Below are 22,172 nucleotides of genomic sequence, written 5' to 3'. Positions count from 1 at the left end.
GATGTGCTATATGTGGTATGGTATATATAATGTGGTATATGTGATATGGTATATATGGTGTAGTATATGTGGCATGCTATATGTGATACAGTATGTTGATGTGGTATATGTGGTATGGTATATGTAACGCGGTATATATGATGTCGTATACATGGTGTAGTATATGTGGTATGCTATATGTGATACAGTATGTTGATTTGCCATATGTGGTATGGTATATGTAATGTGGTATATGTGATATGGTATATATGGTGTAGTATATATGGTATGCTATATGCGATACAGTATTTTGATGTGCTATATGTGGTATGGTATATGTAATGTGGTATATGTGATGTGGTATATATGGTGTAGTATAAGTGGTATTCTATATGTGATACAGCATTTTAATGTGGTATATGTGATGTGGTATATGTAATGTGGTATATGTGGTGTGGTATATATGGCGTGGCGTATAGAGTGAAGTACAGAAAGCAAAAGCCAAGGAATGCTGGACAGCTGCCATTTGAGTGTAGGCACACTTGGCTTTGAGCACTAGCTCACCACTGATTAAGTCACTTGCTCAGCAACACACGAAACCTTTATATTCCTCAGATCATCATCTCTGGCACTCTCAAGTTTAATCAGGATGAAGTAGGACTGAATTTAACAAAGGACCAGGCATGGATCCTGGAACCTTCTCAGTGTCCACATCTGTGGACTTCTACCTTTCATATCAGATAACACTGCTCTGGCCTGCATTTTGAGCCCACATCTCTGGTGCAGAATTCAGTTAAAAATGAAGCCAACTTAAGTTTTCTTGGGGGGAAAAAGACACTTAGTGGTGCCTGGCTGATGTGGGCAGTTTTGGGCAGAAGAGCCAAGGAAGGCTAGCAAGGGCCTTCGCAGGGGCTGTCTGAAGAAATTCCTGAGGTTGTTGAGTGGGTGTCCTTCATGTAAGAGATCAACAGAAGTATTGGGTGGTCTGATCTCATGATGCATCCTGTTTCCACTTAACAGTAATTTCTGGGCAGCGTACAGTAACTTTCAATCACAGGACGTAATTACTCTTTTTTGTCTGGGCATTGCTTCTCATCTGCCCTCTCTGCTGCCTTCTCTGGAATTCTCTAGGAGGTTTTTCGATGGGGCCTTAAGGTAGTAATGAAGCCAGCCTTAAAGGCTAGAGACAAGACAGCAAGGCAGGCCATGTTTAAGGTAAGCCTCGAATACTATTGATTATTCATGGACTTTGCTCCTTTCTTGTTATGAGTAGTTAAGCACTTTCTTGCTGTGCGTAGGTCAAGGTCTAAGTACAAGAAGGCCCCTTTTAATATACAAAATACAGGAGATTGAAAATAACCTCACAGTGTGGTGCCAGTACATCTAAATTATAATCATTTGCATTGACCATAAAACCAAAACAGATGTTAGAATAGTTTGCAGTTTGTGTTCTGCTTTGAACTGTAGATATTACAGTAATCAGGCAGAATGTCTGCAGATTTCTGGAGACATGCATAGACAGAAGCAAGCTTAGCTCCTGACACCTACTCCCAGATTCACTAAGCATCGCCTGTAGACACCATGACCAGCCTGGCTGCTTTAATAAGAAATAACACACAGCTGAAGACCACCGGCCAACATTGGTCACCAGTGGCACTGACTGTGATTTATGTTCCAAACAAAATGATCTTTGTCCAGGATTTATCAAAAAAGGTAGAAATGCATTGGGCAGGAATAAAGCATTATAAAAATATTTTCAGGCTTTTGCCTAACGACTTCCAGAACAAACTCACCTTCAAACATCCCCAGTAGCTTAAAAGGTTTTGCCATATGGCATTAATTTACAACACAGAGTTTATGCATTTTGTATATTAAGGACTATAAACAGTCCAATGCATAGTCTGAAGTCTTATGAAGCAATGACTTTCCATGTTACTTAAAATTCTGATGACACCATGAAGTTCAGAACAGAGCCTCCTGAGCTTGAACTGATCAAAGGCTCCCTACCTGAGACGAGCTTGCATGGTAAAACTCAAGCTTCTAAAGGAGGTAGGCAACCAGTCATCATGTGGCTATGATGTCTGTGAACCACATTAACCAGTACGGCATGCTAACCCGAAGGGTGCAGTAGTGGCCCACACATCTTGGTAGTAACCAATTGCTCTCTAATTGGATGTAAGACCCACTCAGCATTCATGGGACTGGAAACCTAGCTAACTATTCAGAACTAGGAAAGTCATGGTTTTAGGAGGAGAATCTCCAACCACTAATTTACTAAACCAGTGCTATCCCTAAAACAATCTATAAACAATTGCCCTTATAACTACAGGTGAGTGTAATCTTTATCGCCAACCCCATCAAGAAAAACCTTTTTGCAACAGAGAGGGACCATTACAGAAACCCACAACCGGTCAAAATTTAGAGCTGTGAAGCCCAGTCTCGGCGGCTACAACTACAAAGCATTTCTGCACCTAAAGATCAGGGAATTGTGGAGGAGGAGAGGGGAAAACTGTAAGAGCCAGGGAACCAGGGAGATTGTTGGGAGACCATATCACTTATAACAGCAGAAGCTGTACTCATAGAGTCTCACCAACATAACTACTCAAATGTGAGCTGAACAAGAGCAACACCCATGGGCATGCAAACACACACACACACAGACACACACATACACACAGACACACAGACACAGACACAGACACACACACACACACACACACACACACACACACACACACACACGGCAAATAAAGAAAGCTGGGAGGTGTTCTTCCTCAGGGAAGAGTACACCAATTGGTTGGCCAGTGCCAAATACTCAGCCCTGAAAACATACCTCCAAGCAACATCATATGGACTGAACCAGATAATGTTTAAGATTGTATATGTATATGCACATACGCATGCGATAACAATTAGTGAAAAAGAAGTCAGGAATTTGGAGGAGAGTGGGGAGGAGTATATGGGAGGGTTTAGAGAGAGAACAGTTAAGGGAGAAATGTAATTAGAAGCTCGGCAAAATTAATTGCTTGGATGAAGGGTACGTTAGTGATTTTATAAAAGGCATCTGTGACAACATGATAAAATATACATTTGGATATTGAATTTGGAAAACATCTTTCTAGCACCTCTATCTTATTTTTCAATCGTATTCATCTTTTATGAGTGTGGCAGAGACGGATGAGTTACATGCCAAGACTCTCCTCTTCTCTCTGGGTTTATAGGCAATGCTAACTTCCCAGGCTTCTTTCCAGGTAGACAAGGCCATATGCCCAAGTTCCAGCCACTAGAAATGAGCCACTTCACTTCCAGCCTGGTTCACAGGTGCACCCCATCCCCATCTCACAGGAGGATATAATACACATATATACAATCTATAAACAGAGGGACACAAGAGGACCAGGTCTCTGGACCTCTACTCTACCTGGTCAGCCATCAGCCAGGTATCCCTGCTGTACTTGCTATGACCTAAAGGTCAACTTACATTGTCCTAAGTCACAGAGACTATGTAGTACCAACATGAAAACCCTTCAAAATATAAGAAAGCTATGAAGGAGTAAGGCTAACCATCAGAGTCAGTCAGATTTGTTTTTCTGTGCATTTGTCTAAGACAGGATTCCATGTAATCCAGGCTGGTCTTGGACTCATTGTATAGTGAAAGCCAGGCCTGAACCCCTGACCCTCATGCTCACACCTCCCATGTGCTTTGATTGCAAGCATGTACCACCATACCTAACTCTTTCGGGTCTTAACTGTGTATCTTACCATCTTCTCTCCTTTTGAAGCTACTACTGATAATAATTATCACCTTTATTTGCTGGGCAAAGGTGAGTTTTTAGGTATTGGTGGTTTGTATCCTTTGCTTTGTAGCCAGAATTGCTGTCCTGAGACTTAAGGAAGAAGTCACGTCTATAATGTTCTCACTCTGAGTTAAGGGAGCACTGGGTGCAGACACACTTCTGAGGATAGGATCTATAACAACACAACTGGGTTTTTATCTTCTGTCCCCAACATTCCGTTTCCACTGTGATTATAATTCTCTTCGGATCCTAAAGCTAAACACATTTTTGCCTCCTATCCATCAAAATGGGGCTACAATTAGGGTTGCTCTCAGGGACAAAACTCTTTGAATTGGCACATGTCTGTTATTCAAGTGACTGTCCTGGTGGGTGACATTGTTTCCGGGAAACAGTGTGGCAAACACGCTGGTGGAAATCCAGCTAGGTAGACATGTGGGAACATGAAGTCCCAACGTCTAATGTAATAGAGATAAGACCATATGCACTCGTGTGTGTGTGTGTGTGTGTGTGTGTGTGTGTGTGTGTGTGAGTGTGTGTGAGTGTGTACATAACATGTGTGATTCTCATCTCTAAAACAAAGTTATCCATCCTGTGATTTACCAATAACTAGCAAAGTTACTGTTTCATCAGGGAACCTAGGGTTTAATCTCAGCTTTTCCACTTACTGCCTGTGCCTTCCACAGATACATAAATATAACAGGTGAGTTTTAACACCACATATGCATTGAGACCTAGTGTCCTCTTCTGTATAGGAAAGATAATAACTAGTTTCTAATGTAAGCAAAGCCTGATATTAACTCCTGACCCTTTTGCCTATACTTTCCATGTGTTTTGATTACAGGCATGTGGGTATAAGAAAGGAAGGAGTCTCCTTACACGGTGAGGGTTAGATAGGATCAGATAGAAATAATGGCAGAGGAGAGGCAGGCACTTAGACATGTAGATAATAGGCCAGTCTGTATCAAAACATCTCCTATCTTCTTGATGTACTGAATATGGTGTATCTTCATTTGTTAATTATGGCAATCCTTCTATTCCAAACAGTCATCCTTAGATAAAGGTCTTGGGGAAATCACTGCGAGGCACGAACCTCACACCTAACATCTGAATTCAGGTACAATCCAGTTAATAAGTACCAACATTGACTCCATCAAAGAGTCCTGGGGCCTAAACATCAGATTCAGTAGGAGAGACAGAGATTGCATTCAAAAGATGACGCAGGAAAAGGAGGTGGGCTTTACAAAGGCAGGGAGCTGCCGTGTGGAGAGGAATGGGGCACAGGCTGTGCTGCTGTCTGGAAACCCACCTACGTTCTCTCCTTTAGCGCTGGACGGAGGAGGTGGCTGCGCATGCGCGGACTGACAATGGACATCCTAGATGTACTTGCTTCCCTACTTCCTTCTTCCACCCTCCTTTCTTCCTCTGCCTAAATTCATCCTCTTTGTCCTCTTTCTCCACATTCCTCCCAGTTCATGTTTGAGAATTCTGACTTACGGTAACTCGGGATCTACTCAGTAACTTGAGCAAGAGCCCTGGCACCTTGGTCTAAGTACCAGCTCTTACCAGCTCTGCCCCTCTGGAGTGACTTTAACTTCCTTTGACTTCTGTGAGTTCATTCCCTTTGACCATGTCTATGACTCATCCTATACTAATATCCTTGCATGAGAAAAGTCCTTACAAGAAACAATATCTACTTGAGTCCTGTTTCTAATGAGAAACATTAACTACAAAAGTTAAAAAATAGTTTATGTAATTCTTGATCCCATGAACAGTGATTTTTCAAATAAAATGGAATAATATGGGAAAATGGTAATAATATAACGTTAAATAAAATGATAAAGGGTATCTTTAGATAAGAGTCTCACCCAGACTGTCCCTGGACTTGTTATGTAACCAAAGATGATCTTGAATGTGAATTTCTGATCCCCCTGCCTCAACTTCCCAAGTTTTGAAGATAGAGGCTCTCACCACTCTATCAGTCTATGCTGAGTCTTATTTTACCCTTAGTCTTATTATAAGTATTTTAATTTTTTTATTAAAAGGAATGGAAGAGTTAGTATAGGGGTAATATGCTCAAAGTACTCTATGTGCTTATAAGAAAATGTCCTTATGTAACCTAGTACCAAGTACAATGAATATATACCAGTAGAAAAAAATGAATAAGTGAAAGTGAAGAGAAGAAAGTGGGTTGGTGGTGTCTTGGTCTAGGAAGTATGGCTATAAGGTATATTTTAAAAGGAGAATGTTCTTGTCTGTGTTTTCCTAATTTTAAATAAGGAGCAAGAATCGCTCTTACAGTTTATGTGTTTGATAAAATAAATAACTTAGTAATACAATTCTCCCATTATTATTCCATAAACAATTTTCTCATGAAATATTTCTCATAAGATGATAAAATCTTAATGATTCAAAATACGGGCAAATGCTTGTTTTTGAGAAGAGAATAATAAGGCATTGTTAGTCTAGAATTTTTTTATGATTCAATAAGATGAGAATTAGTGAGGTTCAGCGATAAATGTAGACATTAAGATGTGAGCTGAATCTGTTAAGACATAATGAACTCTGAATACCCAACAGCATTGTCAATATAAGATTTACGTCCAGGGAACAGAGCAGCGAAGTGATCATGTTTGCATTGGATTCAGTTCGGAAACCTTTGTATCCTGTTGGGGTGGAAATGACCATTCATGATGCTTGAATTCCAAATTAGAGTGGCTTCATGTGCTCTTGGGATTTCTGACCTATCTCTACCCAAGGCTATCAAGTTTATTTTGGAAAAAAAAGAGGAAAAAATGGCTGTGTAAATACAGTAATGTTTCTGACATTCAGAATAGTTTTATCTTTACATCCCCAAACATGGCTGGTAGGTTGTGTGTTTTGGTCCCTAAATCCAAGTGGTAGAGAATGCCTTCGTCCATGGCATCCAAGTGTGGATTCCTAACATACACAGACCGTTCTCTAAGGGAAAACACAATGAAGATGTCAAGCTATTTGGAGAGAAGAACACCTGAGACAGGAGGACAGTCTACACCTATGAGCGCCACTAACACAGCCCACAAACCTCTCATAGTTAAATCTATAATATAGCTAACAATATTTGTAATAATTGTTTTATAATTACTATATACCACATTTACACCCAAGCATGGAAACTATACTATCCCAGGAAACTGATGAAATAAATACACCAACTCATTTAATACCATGACCATTACATTACATGAGAAATATTAATAATCAAACTTACAAACTGAGACAGCAAGATGCTTAGAAATTGAACACTCCCATGCAACTAAGAAATCTACAGTCATCTCCCTCCGTTCACTCTGTCCCTAATTGTCATCTCTTACTGTGAGGCTACATAATATAGGGACGTGGCTCTCAGACTGCCTTTGTTCTAGTGTCTGATCAACTGGACACACACTTACCATGCAAGCATAAGTAAGCTATCGCTGTCCTTCTGTTTCCTTATCTGTGAAGTAGGAGGGTGAAAACTGCCACCAGGCAGTTTGTGAGCCCTGAATTTCCTGATAATTACAAGACATTGGGATGTATAGTGACAAGGCACTTACCTTTATGCATGAAATTCAGACACACACACACACACACACACACACACACACACACGAGAGAGAGAGAGAGAGAGAGAGAGAGAGAGAGAGAGAGAGAGGATGCTTGCAAAAAGCCTTGTGTGCAGTGATAGAAGCATCCATTATCCCTCTACTTGCAATATTGTGAGGCTTTATTGAGATCAACCAGAAAAAGCAAAGTGGGACCCAAAGTGCTTTGTGTTTGTGAACTTCTGATTCTTTGCTTTTGGGGTACACCACTAGGTAACTCCCCAGTGAGATAATGTCATATGACTGAGTTTGGACAACGGGATGTGAGGACATGACTTGTCTACTGTACTACTTAGTTTTGAATTACATTATCTCAATGGCTACCTGGAGTCAGTACCCTCTTCAGCCATGATTTGTACGGAGCAAGAAGCCGCTGAGCTCAGACAGTATTGGTGTCTGGTCCCTGAGAGGTTGCTATCTGTGGTCAGTGAGCTTGGCCATGATCCTGGTCCCATTAGAAGGTTTAGGTGAGAAAGAGACTTCAAAGGATGGGGAGCTGGGCACAGAGAGACCAACAGGCTCCTGAGGAATGTGAGTTAGGGTACATCAGAGACAAAGAAAGGAGGACTAGGTACAGGTCTGGGCAAACAAGAGTTAGCTAACCAAGAAAGCAAATGCTTAAAATGAAGTCTAAAGAGCTTGAAGAAAGTGGGGGTGGGGGTGAGGAGAAGGGGTTTAATTTTAATGAACACATGAAATTCAAAACTATTGCCATAAGAAATAGGAAACTTAGAAACTGAAGGTAAGACAAAATGAACCCTTTAGCCGAGCATGGTGATGCATGCATTCAATCCGGCACTCAGGAGGCAGAGGTAGGCTGCTACCTGTGAATTTGAGGGCAGCCTCGTCTGTACTGTGGAGTCCCAGTCCAGCTGGGGCTACATAGTGAAACCATGTCTCAAAAAGCAAAACCAACCAAACAAAAAGTCTTTTGTTTTCCTTTAAAGGAAGGTCCTTTAATGTAGAAAATGTCCAGTAGCATTCTTTTACTGACATCAGAAGCGTGTGGGACGGGGAACAATGGAAAGACAAACTTGCTCCAGAGAGAGAAAAGGGGTGGGAGGCCTAGAAGCTTCGCTTGGCATTGGCCCATCGCTCCATTACCCAGGATGTTTCAGTGGCTTCTCATTTCCCCCTGCATCCTGGAGCCCACCTCACACTCAAGGCCTGAACATAACCTCCCTTAGCATGGCTGACAAAACCCCCGCTCCTTTCTTGACTGTATCCTTCCTCAGGGAGCAACTGTGTCTTCAATAGCCTTGTCCCACATGCTCCACTGATGAGGCATCTCTCAGCACTGTGTCTCCATCTCTACACACTTCCTGTCTTCCTTCTCAACTTGTTCTGGGTCTGGGTCTGGGTATACCTACGTAAACAACATATGAGTCCTGTGCTTACTTCCATATGCCAGGATTTCTTAAAAGCAACCATGAAGAATTGTCTGGATGGCTCTACTCTCAGAAATCTAGATTTAGTTGTGCTTCTCTGTCTCTGTCTCTACGTGTGTGTGTGTGTGTGTGTGTGTGTGTGTGTGTGTGCATGTGTGTGTACATTCTTATGATGCTGGTTTATGGAAATACTTTGAGCAAGTGCCTTTGAGAACCCACCAGTTGTGTTTCCTTTCTGCCTAAGGCCACCGGCCTAGCCCCCATCACAGCAGTCCTAGCTGGGTCACCAGTCCTTCTTTTCTCACTTGGCAAATCTATGCGAAACAAGGTAGCGAGCTGCCATTACAGGCGGGCCCTTAATTCAATCTACTCTGTACTTACAAAGTACACTCTCAACAGCCTTCTCTTACTTTGTTTATGATATACTCCTCTGAGTATCTGTAATAGCAAATCACCTGTTCCAAACTGTCAAGACTTCTTACCAAGAATTCTCTAGAAATTCTTTGCTCCGTCTACTTCCTTCTAAATACTTTAAACCATCTCAACTCACCTCATGACCTTATACATCTCCAGAGACTCTCCTCTGATCAGGGATGGGCCTTAAAACCACTAAGGGGATTCAAAGGAAAAACACTGGTGACTGGACCAAAATCAATTGGATGCTCAGAAAGTATTTTTTAAAGTTTGCCATCAAGCGCGCTGCTGACGCTGAGAGCTCCTGCAGTAAGCCTTTGCCCATGAACTTCTCCTTCCACTCCCCTTCCAACTTTTCCTATCAAAACAGGGCTCATTCCTTAGTCCCACTCAAACAGCACATCTTCCAGGAGAGTTTTCTAAGCAGTCTTTATCCCTAATCAATATCTTCCCTCACTGTTGTTCCTAAAGCATGTATGTTGTGCTAATGCTATTAAAATGGAGTTAACTTTCTGTCTCCTCAAAAAGACCGTAAATTCCTTGATGCGGGCTGTCTAATGCATCTTTCTTTAATCTCTAAGACTTAACAAATCCTATTTGTTAACCTAAATTTAACTGTTCAGAGAGTGGAACAAAATACTATTAGGTTATTTTTTTTTCTCCTTAAAAACATTGTAAGTGACAGCATCTTAATTGGTTGCTGAGTCATACTGCTTTTGAAAGAAAGGAAGAAAAAGAAAAGAAGGATGGACAGACAGACAGACGATTACTCCATGATGCTGCTGTACCGTCACTACTTCAGGCCCAGCCCCTGCATCCCAAAACAATGCAGACACCAGACACCTCCTTGCCCCTGCTGGGAGGAGTGAGTCAGCATTCCCCACAGTCCTGATGCAGAATGCTCAATGAGGCTTCTGGGCCTCCCAGCCCAGCTCAGGAAGCTGGTTAGAAAGGCAAACCACGTTTCCACCCCAGAACCATTGAATCAAAACGTGCATTTGAAGAAACCCTAGTGATTCACATGCCAGTTCTGGAAGCACTGCCACTCCCTTCCTCCTCCAAATTCAATTCCACTTTTGATTTCATTCTGCCAAAGCTGATTTCATGATCTGGACATTTTTCTTGGGATTTCCAACCTAATCTACAAACCGAGCCGCAAAGAAACACACTCACTCATCTCCGACGACTCTTTAATCACTCGGGCAACTTAAAACTAGAGTCCGATGTGGATGGAGACTCTTGTCCAACTGGTCCTTGAAAAAGCACTGCTAAGGTGATCATTCTGTCAGCAACCAGAGAAGGCTTTTTGGCCATTTGAAATCTTTTCTGGTTCCACACAGATTTGAGGGTTCTTCTATTTCTGTGACAAAGGACATTAGAATCTTAATTGGAATTGTGCTGAATCTGCAGGCCACACTGGGTGGTATGGACACTTCGCTAGTCTTTGTCCACAAACATGAACATTCCTCTCACCTATTCATATCTTTGTGATGTCTTGAAGCTCTGTCACCAGTATTCTCTGGTTTTTCAGAATACAGTATTATTCTGTTTAATTGGGATTATTTTATTAAATTCATTTTCAGGCAGTTTCTTGTTAGTACATAAAAATTATTCATCTTTGCTGAGTTTATAACTTACAACTTCACTCAATTTATCGGTTGTATTAGGGTGTGTGTGTGTGTGTGTGTGTGTGTGTGTGTGTGTGTGTGTGTGTGTGTTTAACCTTTAAAACAACAAAGTTAGAGACATCACCTTTGAGTGGAAATACAAAACTATTGTAGGGGGGAGAAATATAAAATATATGGCCCCGTGCACCTGTAATATAGAACTAAGTTCTAGCCACACAGTGAAATCACTAGATGGACTTTAAAGAGCATCTCAGTTCCTTCTCTGGATTTCTGATTCAATTAGACAAGGATACCTGTGTCTTAAAGTTTCTAGAACAATGGGTGTCCACCTTTTCTGTGTTCAAGAATAAAGTCTGGAATCAGCATTGTCATTACTTACATTCTCATGTTATATTTGTTATAATAATCTATAATAATCCCATACCACACTTTGGAGATGTTCATTAGATTTCTGTGATGTCTGATTGCCAATTAGTGATGCTGAGACAGAATAACCCTAAATGCAAGGCCAGTTTAGGCTATATAGAAGGTTTTAAGGCAGCCTCTGCCAAATAGTGGAACACGGTCTAAAAGAAACAAGCAAACAAACAAACAAAAACCCACACATGATTGTAATCAAAACAGTGTGGCACTAAACCATCACTGAAAGAAACAAGATAGAAGATGCAGAAGTAGACCCAGTTATAAATGGACAGCTGGTATTCGACAAGGCTGCCGAACACACACAGTGACGAAAGGAAAAGCTTTCCACTAAATGGCGTCCAGAAAATTTGATCTCCACTGGCAAAAGAAAGAAATTGAACCAGGTCTTGGACTACGTCCAAATGTCAGCTCAGAAAAGACAGCAGCTGTACATGTAAGACCTGACGCTGTGTCTCAGAAGATCACAGGGAAAAATTCCACCATATTTGTTTGGAAAGTAGTCACATGAGTTGGACTCCACAAGGAAAGACAAAAAAAAAAATGGGATTGTAGCAAACTAAACTCATACGGCGAAGAAACAATCCATGAGCTTAGGAAAGTGTTTACAAACTACATATCTGACAGGAGTCTATAATCCAGGTTAAATAACTTAATAAGAAGCACGCAGAATACAGTTGAATACAGCCTAAAGATTAGGACAGATGTTCTCAAAGATCCAAATGTCCCACAAGGATATTTAAAATTTTTTTACTATCACTAATCATTAGGGAAATTAAAATTAAGAACACAATGAGATATCTCTTGGAATTAGTATTAGTAAAGGCCAGTGATAAGAGATAATGAGGTCTAAAGACCAAAAAAAAAAAAAAAAAAAAAAAAAAAAAAAACCAAAATACCCTGTATACTACTGGTGGCAGTGTAAATTAATACAGATAGTTTGAAAAAATACTATGGGGGAGGACTAAAATAGACCTATCATGGAGTATAGAAATTTCACTTTTTGTTATATATTCAAAATAATTGAGATTGGGGGAGGGGTGCTGGAGAGATGGCACAGTGGCTCAGGGCACTGGATACTCTTCCAGAGGTCCTGAGTTCAATTCCTAGCAACCAGATAGTGGCTCACAACCATCTGTAATGGGATCTGATGCCCTCTTCTGGCAAGCAGGTGTACATGCAGATAGAGCACTCATAGACATAAAACAAATAATTCTCTTTTTAAAAAATTGAGATTGGTGTGTAGGTGTGAAATCTGTACTCCCGTGTTGATTTTAGCCCCACTTATAATAGTGAAGTATATTTACTTACATATTTGTGTATATTATAAATATGTTTATTAATATGTATTCAAAATGGAGTACTATTTAGACTTTATTACAGTTAGTCATTTGTGGGTGTGAACGGGAATGTGCACACAGGACGGCACATGTGTGGAAGTCAGAGAACAGCTTGTGGGTGTCTTTTTTCTCTTTCCACGATGTGGCTCCTAGGAACCCAACTCAAGTCACCAGCTTAGTGTCAGGTATTTACCCACTGAGCCATCTCACTTCTCTCAGCTTTCACAGAGAAGAACGTCCCATCATTTGTAATGTGGACAGAACTGGAAGTGTGCTAAGGAGAACAGCATCCCAGAAAGGCAAACACTGTGCCACCTCTCCTTTGTGTGGTCTCTAAAAAAACTGTTGCCGTAACTGAAACAGAGAGAAGACTGGAGGATATCAGAGTCTAGCAGCCAGGAATGTGTGAGGAGAGGGTGAAAGGATCTCTACCTTCAGTGGATGATCTATCCCACCTTGTCTGGTAACCACAGGTGATACATATATAATTCCAACTTGCTTTAAAATAGACTTTGGACATTCTTACCACTAAACAATGAGACACTGTTGAGGAAATGGATATATTATCTAGATCGATAGAATTTTCGACAACACGTACATAGTTCAAAACCTTTTGATGGGATGAAGATATGGATCAGTGATAGATCCAGCATGCCTGAAGCCTTGGGTTCAGTCCCTAACACCATAAACCAACCAACCAACCAACCAATCTACCAACCACACAAACAAAAACCTACCAACACATCATGCCTCAGGAATACAGGTCAGTTATCATTTTCAACTAATAACAAATAAATTCACATCTTAAAAATCTTTGAGGAAAAGCTTGTCTGAGACTTCATGACAAATTCAAACAAGTGTGAACCTGGCTCTTCCAACACTCTTCTCTTTCTAAAAATCTCTATCTACCACTAAATACACTCCCACGTACTGTTTCCTGTGCAAATCTATTTTTCAAAAGAGTTATTTGTTGTACTATGTGAGTACACTAACACTGTTTTCAGCCACATCCAAAGAGGGCATCAGATCCCATTACAGATGGTTGTGAGCCACCATCTGGTTGCTGGGAATTGAACTCAGGACCTCTGGAACTCAGTCAGTGCTCTTAACCACTGAGCCATCTTTCCGTGCCTTTTTTATAGTCTATTTTTATTCTTTTTCCTAACTGGTGCTCTAAATATTCGTCACCAAAGAAAAGTACTAACTGGGACATTTTCCATTTTCCTTTGCCTTCGTTTGCATATTTCTCCATCTCTCCTTGGCTTCCCTGAAGGAATGAAGGTGCCTGGAGAGGTCGGTTTGAGCCTGGGAGTGGAGTGCTGACCGTATGCTGACGTCATGGCAAGACATTTCCCACAATTCTCCGCGAATCAGAGGGAATTTATAAAAAATTCCTTAAGCCTCATGAAGACTAATGCTCTATTATGTTCTGTTAACCGGAGGCAGAAATTAGAGTTTAATTTGCAGGCAGCTTGGGCAGATTTATGCCTACCTTTGAGACGAATAACACGCATGGTATTTCAGAAGTCGATTCTATGTCAAGTCCGTCCATCACAAGGCATAGGAAATTACTCCATGACGCACTCAACACAGTTAAAGTGCCGTAGGCACCACGGGGCCCTTTCATCATTTCTCAGGTACAGCCCGTGGTCCTGGAATTAAGCACTGAACTCCACAGTGAATTCCAGGCTGTACTTTGAATTTGTCCGCTCCTGTGGCTTGGTTAAAATTCTCACGGCTTTTGTAAGTTCTTTTGACCTATTTTCTTTGTCTTTTCCCCTCTTTTTCCTTTATTATTACTATGTATGTTTTTATCATGTTCTCTTATAAAACCGTGTGTACATGTGCCGGGGTGTACATGTGGAGGTCAGGAGACAATTTTGCAGAGTCCATTCCCTCCTTCCACCTTCTCTGGGTCCTGGGGGAGTGACCTCAGGTGGTTAGGCTTGCTCAAGAGTACTTTTATCTACCGGCCTCTGCTCTGCGTTCTTACATGAACTAACTTGCCAACTCCACAAAAAACAAAGGATGAAAATTTTCAGTGCTTTCTCCCTCCCCCACCCCTGTGGATTTGTATTATGAACAGTATTAGAATACATAAATCCAATTTTTAAATGTCCAATATAAAATGATGTGTAACACTCTGATCATTTAAAATAAAATCCTTGGACACTCATCTGACTGAAACGATAAAGATCAAAAATTACTCACCTCTCATACGGATTCTTGTCAGGTCTCATGGTTCTATTAGAAGCAGGCAAAATGGAAGCCATACTCTGCACTGGGCAGATAGCAGGAAAAAGCAGTGTGAAAGCCTGCTGTTAAATTACAGAGCTAATCACAGTGATGCAGCCTCAAGTCAGAATACCACCTCCCCTTCAAACTGAGGTTTCCTCCTGAAATTTTCTCTAAAATCTTCCGTGAGTATTTTGAACCCCTCTGACAAAGTCAAAACACCATCCCTGGATAGCCTTTTATACTCAGCCCTGCTCTCAGAGAATCATCCCCCAGGGAGTTAGGCTCCCTTGGAAGGTGTGGTATCCTTTCTCTTTGAGCAGGTTTGTTAGCTTGTTAACTTTGATCCCAGCACCCGTCCGTGGCACGTGACCTTGGTCCCAGCATCAGGCTGGTGTGACACCCAGACTTATTTGCTTTGAGACAACTGTACACGGATGCAATTCCACTTTCAGTCTCTGTGCTCACCTCATCAAAAATGTGCCCAGTGCTCGAGAGAACTTCCAGTTCTCCAATGTTTCGTTTTCCTCTTCTGCCCCACCTCTTGACAATCTGTTTTTGTTGTTCTTTGTGTGAACATCCAAAGTCAGGACCTCAGAGAGGTTTCTTTGTCTGAACTTTGCCCATCTGAGCTCAGACAGAAGGTCTGATGATTAAACCAAGCTGGTTTCCTGAGGCCTCTTCATTTAACTCAATACTATACCCTCCACTAAGCCATGTCTCTGGGTGTCAATGTGGGTAGAATAGAGTTATAGCTTAATATTTTCAGAAAATATGGGTTTTTAAAATAAATCTATTGATTAGTAGCCTGTTGTAGTTGTGCAGGGCTGTTGTTCTAACCCTTAGGAGTCGGAACAGGAGAGTTGCTGGAAGTTTGAGGGCAACCTGGTTTACAGAGTTCTACAACGTCTATGGGAGTAAAGCAACCCCTGCCTTAGATATAAAGAAGGAAGGAAGGAAAAAAAGAAGGTAGGAAAAAAGGAAGGGGGAGGAGGGAGGGAAGGGATGGGAGAGAAAAATTATGGACCCACTGTATTTTCTGATGTATTTCATTCTGGAGTGACAAAACCTACTTCGTCGTGACCCTTTCATGGTTCCTATGGGAATCCACTGACATTCTATATGGAGCAGAGCTTTGGGAAATTTGGTATCATGAATTTTAAGTAAATCCGATGTTAAAATATCCACGAGTGCCAAATGGAAGCTTGCATATGGTGGCACTTCCTGATGCCTGTGGATTTCTGTTTAAGAACGTGCATGACATTCAAGGAGCAGATACCCTGGATCTTAATGTACCCAAAGCATCCAAGAACCGTTATGAAAATTACCTTAGACAATGGAATGATAGGTGCAAGGCAAAATAACCCTGGGCGTGAGAGTTGTCTTCAAACTTGGGACCTTGGCTCCTGCCTGCAGCTTACAATTGCCTGTACCCCTCAAGGCTCCTGACACTGCAAGCCAGTCCACCCGATGCCAGTCACCGACAACATAGACACTGTTACCAGCACCTTAGTTGGTTGTCTATATGCTCAACCTCTCCATTTATCTTAGAAGATAAAGAGGAAGACCACCAAATTGCATCTGGCATTTACGGCTGCTCCTGACAGGTCGAAAGTGTTAGCTAATTAGTTATTATGTAATTAATTATCTCTGTGAGCAAATTAGGGTAATTAACATGTCTGTCTCCAAAGCTGATTCTGTCAACTAATGATCCTGGTCACTAAGAATGTAAGATAGAACAAGTAAAGTGTATGTACTCCATATAACGACTTTTTCCTGCTCTGGGCATTGAGACCCGTAGTCCATCATGTGAGGAAAGTTTAGTCTACGAAAGGCCAGGATCAGGTGATGTCTTTCGAGGAATCTGAAATCATTCTCTCCTGATTTCAGTCTTCTAAAGACTAATTCATACTCTTACAGTGAGCTGGTATCTGAAGGCCTAACAGGAATGGGAGAAAGCTTTGTTTTGGGAGAGCAGGGAAAAGGTCAACTCAGGTCCCGCCACTGAGTCGCAAACATGGGCTGTGTTCCAGCAAAGTCTTATGACTCCTTAGAGCATGGATCAGAAAGGTCCTGCATTAGCCTCTCTGGAGTCCTGCTCTGTGGTGTCCGAGCTGCAGTGAAGTGAGTCTTCCAGCCTTCCGCCACAGGGCCAGGCCCTGAGGATCCTCCAACCTAGACTATTCTCTCCCTGACTTAGTTCTGCCTCCAACCTCTGATGTCAGCTTGATGACTCTAGGTCTCTCCCCCGTGACTGCAATTTCTACTGAGTCCAGGAGTGTTAGACATGTGGAGTTAAAATCTTGCCTTCCCACCCCCTACAGCAGTGTTCTGTCGCTCTGAAGAGGGTTTGTTTTCAAGATCTGGTAACATGGTTAGCGCTCAGTGTTCTTTATCTCTAAGTATTTTCCACAAAACAACTCTAGTGTCCTTCATTTTTCCTTCCAGCATGCTGGTATTTTAAAAATCAAGTGTCAGAAACACTTTCGATATTCACACCTAATAACAGCCACCTTAGTTCCTTCAGTAAAATGTTTCATCTGAGACACAATCCTCAGGATGCTTCTCCTTAAGGTGCCCGGCTTGGCTGTGCAGGTAGATGGTAGCCTTCGGCAAGTTACCTCTGTTCTAGGAACAGCATCCCTGACGGGCGTGCATAAGCTTGCAGGCACACCCCTCATAACAGTGAAGTACCACACCCCTGTCCTGTTTTCCTTCTTCAGGACGAGCGGTTAAGGGCAAGCATGGGCAACAGTAGGAAATTCCCCTTTTGAACCAGATTCCCCTACTGGCCTGTGACTGGCTTAAAAGAGCTCTAAAAACATCATAGTCTATCCACTCTGGTGCGCACAGTTTATTTATAGCTTTGGTTTCATCCAGTAATATTAAACTGAGCACAGTAATATTCGGTAATATTACTGTGGCCAAGAAAGTGGTCCAGATAAAGGCACGAGTAAGACAGTTCTTACTTCTCTTATTTCTTTGACAAAGCTAGTGTTGTCTGTGGGCCAAGAAGACCCAAGCTCCCACCTTCCTTGAGCTTGTCTTCTGTATGTCAGCACACATGCTCTGGCTGTATCGGCAGCAGCTCTTGTGTCAAGCAGTCTGCTTTCTTGATCTTTTGGTCTTCCTTTCCTAATCCATCCCCAGTTCTCTCCCTTTTTATCGTAGACAACTTGCAGCGAAATGTTAGGCATTATTTTGCTTTAGAAACTCCAGACACCCTATTAGTAGTGCTACATGGTTTTCACGGCCAAATATTTGCCACGGAACAGCACCGGTGGCCGTTCTTTGAAAATCAATTTTCCAAAATTGAATGCCCAAGCAAGGTTTCACTGACTAACTATAATGCACTTGCAATGCTCACAGTTAATGCATAGGCACCTTTAATAATGCACTCTCCCGGTGCTATGTGCAAAGCCTCCCAAAGATGCCTTATTTTCTATGACCCATTTAGGCTTTCTCACTATTTCCCACCTTCCTGGGAGTCAGAGCAGGGAGCAGTGGCTATAAACGTCCCGATCACCTTCTTTAAGAGAAATCATCAGCATATCTGGCTTCCCTCCATCCCCTACTCCTCTTCAAGGTGACCCCACGGAGCGGTGTGGGTATGAAGGAATTTCGTTGACTTTTTGGCACTAAGGAAGAAGGCTCTTTTACCATTCTATGGTTCTTCTGTCAGGGGGCAAATCTGTGGTTTTTGTGAGGTCCTTGGATGTAGTTTATGGGTTCTGAGGGACAGCTAAGCTAACTAGCCTTAATTCAGTGCTTCTCAACCTTCCTAATGCTGCAACCCTTTAATGCAGTTCCTCCTGTAGTGACTCCCAACCACAAAATTATTTTCTTTGCCACTTCATAACTAATTTTGGTACTGTTATGAATTGTAATGTAAATATCTAATAGGTGGTCCCTGTGAGAGGGTCATGTAGGCTTAGTTTTTTAAAAAAAGAACAAACAAGCATACTTTTAATAAGGGTTCTCAAAAACTTCGACCCCCCCTTCTAGTCCAAAGATAGGGGAGAAAAGACGGTAAATAGGACAAGGGAATATGGATCGGTTTAGAAGTAGTTCTTTGGGGCAACTCCAATCTCCGTTTGTTAGGATATCAGCAGTCCAGTTCAGTAGTGTCGAGACAAATCAACAGCAGTGGCACAATTCAGCAGAAACCACCAGGCCTCCACCGAATTGGCACGAGTCAGCAGCAATGACCAGGACCAGCCAGAATGCCAGGAGTTCTCTACCATGCCTCTCTCAAGACCAGCGAAGCATTGCAAAGTTAGCTATGCAAGCACTCTGTCGCTGCCCACTGAATCCTATTCATAATCTCTCCAAACATCACATGCCCTCCTCCAGATCTTGCCTCAGCAAAACACCATGTGAGTTTGCTTCAACAAAACACCACATGAGTCTGCCTCACATGACACAACCAGAAACTTCCACTTTGGATCATTTAATCCCTAAAGGGGGCACAAGCCAGGGGTTGAGGACTACTGCCTTAGTGGACAGTGGTGTGTTTCCTTAATGTGTTAAACATGGCTGAGCTCAGAGGAGAGCTTCTCCTTGCAATTCACCCCTCCAGAGTCATGTAGAAGGAGCCCATCGATGATTCTTTTCCAATATGACATGGAAACTCTTTCAAACCATGAGCCCATTCAAACCTTTGCCCTGTTAGTTATTTTGGTCAGGCATTGTGATCACTGTGATACAAAAGAAACAAATGGAGAAATTTTGGGCTGACAAGGGATTGTATTATGAATAACTCTGTGCAATTCTTAGACCTTTAGATCTCCCAGGCTGAGGTATGCCTGCTTGGATGTATGCTGCTCCCTCTCCCCAGAAGTTCATCCCTTAGAGTGAAACAGGAAATCCTGTGGTTCTCTCGTTTGCTCTCTCTCAATCTAGAAGGTGAGGTCTCTTTTGACTCCCTCCACCCCCAGCAGAGTGAATTTCCTCTATTCTGAGTTCTTTCTAGTTTCTAGTTATCAATGTCCAGAAACTGAGTGGAGACAGCCCAAGCAGACTGCAAGCCTCAAGGCTATAGGGGCGTTCAATCCTATTGGAGCTCACATGACATCATCAGATCCCCAGGATAGACAGGGATTTAATGTTTTCCTTTTTAGGTCTTGGTCTTGCGTTGATCCAACCTTTCCTTCTATTCTCCTGTCCCTTCATTTTAGAGTAGGAATGTTTACTCTGTGGATTATACATTGGAAAGATACACCTTCTCTTTTTCTATTTTACACAGTCTTGCCAACATAGAGTTGGCCTTGAGCCTCGGAAGAAAAATTGAACTTTGACATTTAAACAGCCTTGAAACTGCTAAGTTTGAGGCAGGGCTCCTAATGCTGTGTTTAAGTGCTTTTTATATTATGGGATGCCCATGAGCCTTTGAAGTCTAGGGAAGAGATATTCTATTTTGGATATAAAATGTGCTTTTCGGGCTCATGTTTTAAATGGTCAGTCTCCAGCTGGTGCTGCTTTCTGTAGGAAATGATATATGAAACCTTCAGTAGGGAGGGCTTAGCTAGGGAGAAGCAGAGCGCTCAAGATGGGCCTTTCTAGGCTATATAGTTATATAGCCCGCCCACCCCACCTTCTTTCTAGATTTGCTTTGTGCTTTGTGGACCATTCTGAGCCATCTCTGCCACATGCTCTCACCATCACGAATGGAGCTGGCGTCTTTGCTTTTCTTACCATGATTCATGGAAACTGAGCAGAATAAATACTTCCTTTCTTGGGTTGTTTATATCAGATATTGTGGTCAGAGTGATGAAAAATACAGTCTATTACTCTTGGAGCTGAGAAGTGAGAGGAAAAGCTTCTTCTTCCAGAAGCATCCAAATGAAAATGGTGTTATTTACACCCTGGCTTTTCTTACTGGGAATATGAGAATAGAGTGTAGATAAATTTGAAATACCCTGTGCTTAGGGCTAGAGAGATGGCTCAGCAGTTAAGAACACTTGTTGCTTTTGAAGAAGACCCAAATTCACTACCCGGTCTCCACATTAATTCACAACCTGTAATCCTAGGTCCAGGGGATCTGGCACCCTCGGATGGTCTCTGTGGACACAACTGCACATACATTAAGGCAAACACTCATGCATAGAATATATATATATATATATATATATATATATATATATATATAATTTTTATGCTCTAATGGATGACTTTAATGTAAACACAGAAAATCAACAGACAACTCAAAAGCCAGTGACACCATAGACCCATAATGGCAGGATCAACAGAGTTATTTAAGACTGAAAATGCTGGGCTTCCAACTATGCTGGTCTTTCATTTTTAGAATTGCTCTGCTCTCACTTTCTGAGAAAGGAAGTAGAGGCACAGGATATCAGACAAGATTCAGAAAAAGAAAAGGAAAAGAAAAGAAAAATGAAAAAGTTAATCTTCCCGAAACAAGTATGGTATTTTAAATCAATAGCAGTAGGGAATCAAATTTTAAAGCTCTTCACTAAGCTCAAAATAACCGCTTTCAAAAATAATAACCACATTCAATCTAGAATGGAAATCTGAAGGACAAGGGAGAGAAGATGAAATAGCAAGAAGAATGTGTACCATCGGTGCCTGCCTCAGGTCCCCCCCACCCCACCCCGGGCTGAACCGGGGCTAGGCGGTTTCCGTGCCACACCACATTTAAGCCTCATAACAACCCTCGGAAATGGCTGTTATTATTGCCCTAGCTTTCAGTTAGGAAGTTAAAGCTCAGAGTGCTGATCTAGGGGATGGAGATGAGCGTTCCTATAATAATACAAACAGAAGCCCCGCCCACTTCACCTGTACAAGGGCAGGAGGCCAAGGACGCCGCAAAAGACAGGAAGTTGCTCAGGGTCTTCAAGGTAAAGTAGGATGTGAATTTTGGGTTAATCTCTGCAACGTTTTACCCTGGGAGACACAAGAATTTTTTCAATTCATTTACAGAAAAAGAAGCCATGGCGGGGCTATGGTGGATAATGTGTTCCGTAGGCACTGAGGAGCAAACCATCCCACTAAAAGGAAGGCCCATTAGGAGAGCTGAAGTCAAAATCGGCGTACTGCCAGATTTTAACTAGACCTCCGATTTACAATTTAAGCACCTGATGTTTGGGTCACGTCAAGAGCACAACTTCCCTAAGATTTTATGTCAAAAGTCAGGCCTGGTTCAACACACCCCCTGCGGCATGTCCTGTTCTCCTCGGCAGGACACTGAAAGGTGAGTTAGAGACACAGAGCCGGAAGTTGTTTCTGTGACCTCCTCACCAGCTTGCTGGCTGTCCTCACCTTTCCAGTGACCTGAGCCTGTGTTTGTTTTTCAGCGATGCATACAGGAACATTCGGTGTACCGGGCAGTCAG

At 42.0% G+C, this 22,172-nt stretch overlaps 1 protein-coding gene across 10 annotated transcripts in view; it reads right to left on the bottom strand.

The window, feature by feature from the left end:
• Upp2 (uridine phosphorylase 2) overlaps positions 1-15,446 on the bottom strand; it is an 84,709-nt gene extending 69,263 nt beyond the window's left edge. For 2 of the 10 annotated variants that reach the window (XR_015682614.1, XM_087650647.1), the window contains exons 1-2: positions 15,290-15,355; positions 14,798-14,867 (exon numbers count right to left, since the gene is read on the bottom strand). Coding sequence is in view for 2 of the 10 variants with exons in the window: in XM_087650648.1 (XP_087506774.1) it covers positions 6,619-6,734; positions 14,798-14,859 (178 nt within the window). In the remaining 8 variants the exon portion in view is untranslated. The other 8 variants (XR_015682612.1, XM_087650636.1, XM_087650641.1 and 5 more) reach the window with 7 other exon arrangements.
• Positions 15,447-22,172: the final 6,726 nt, after the last annotated feature.

Source organism: Rattus norvegicus, chromosome 3 (genome assembly GCF_021556685.1).
Source record: "Rattus norvegicus strain SHRSP/BbbUtx chromosome 3, alternate assembly SHRSP_T2T, whole genome shotgun sequence".
NCBI lineage: Eukaryota > Metazoa > Chordata > Mammalia > Rodentia > Muridae > Rattus > Rattus norvegicus.
Note: the sequence above shows the minus strand (reverse complement) of the source record. Positions and strands in the feature narration are given on the sequence as shown.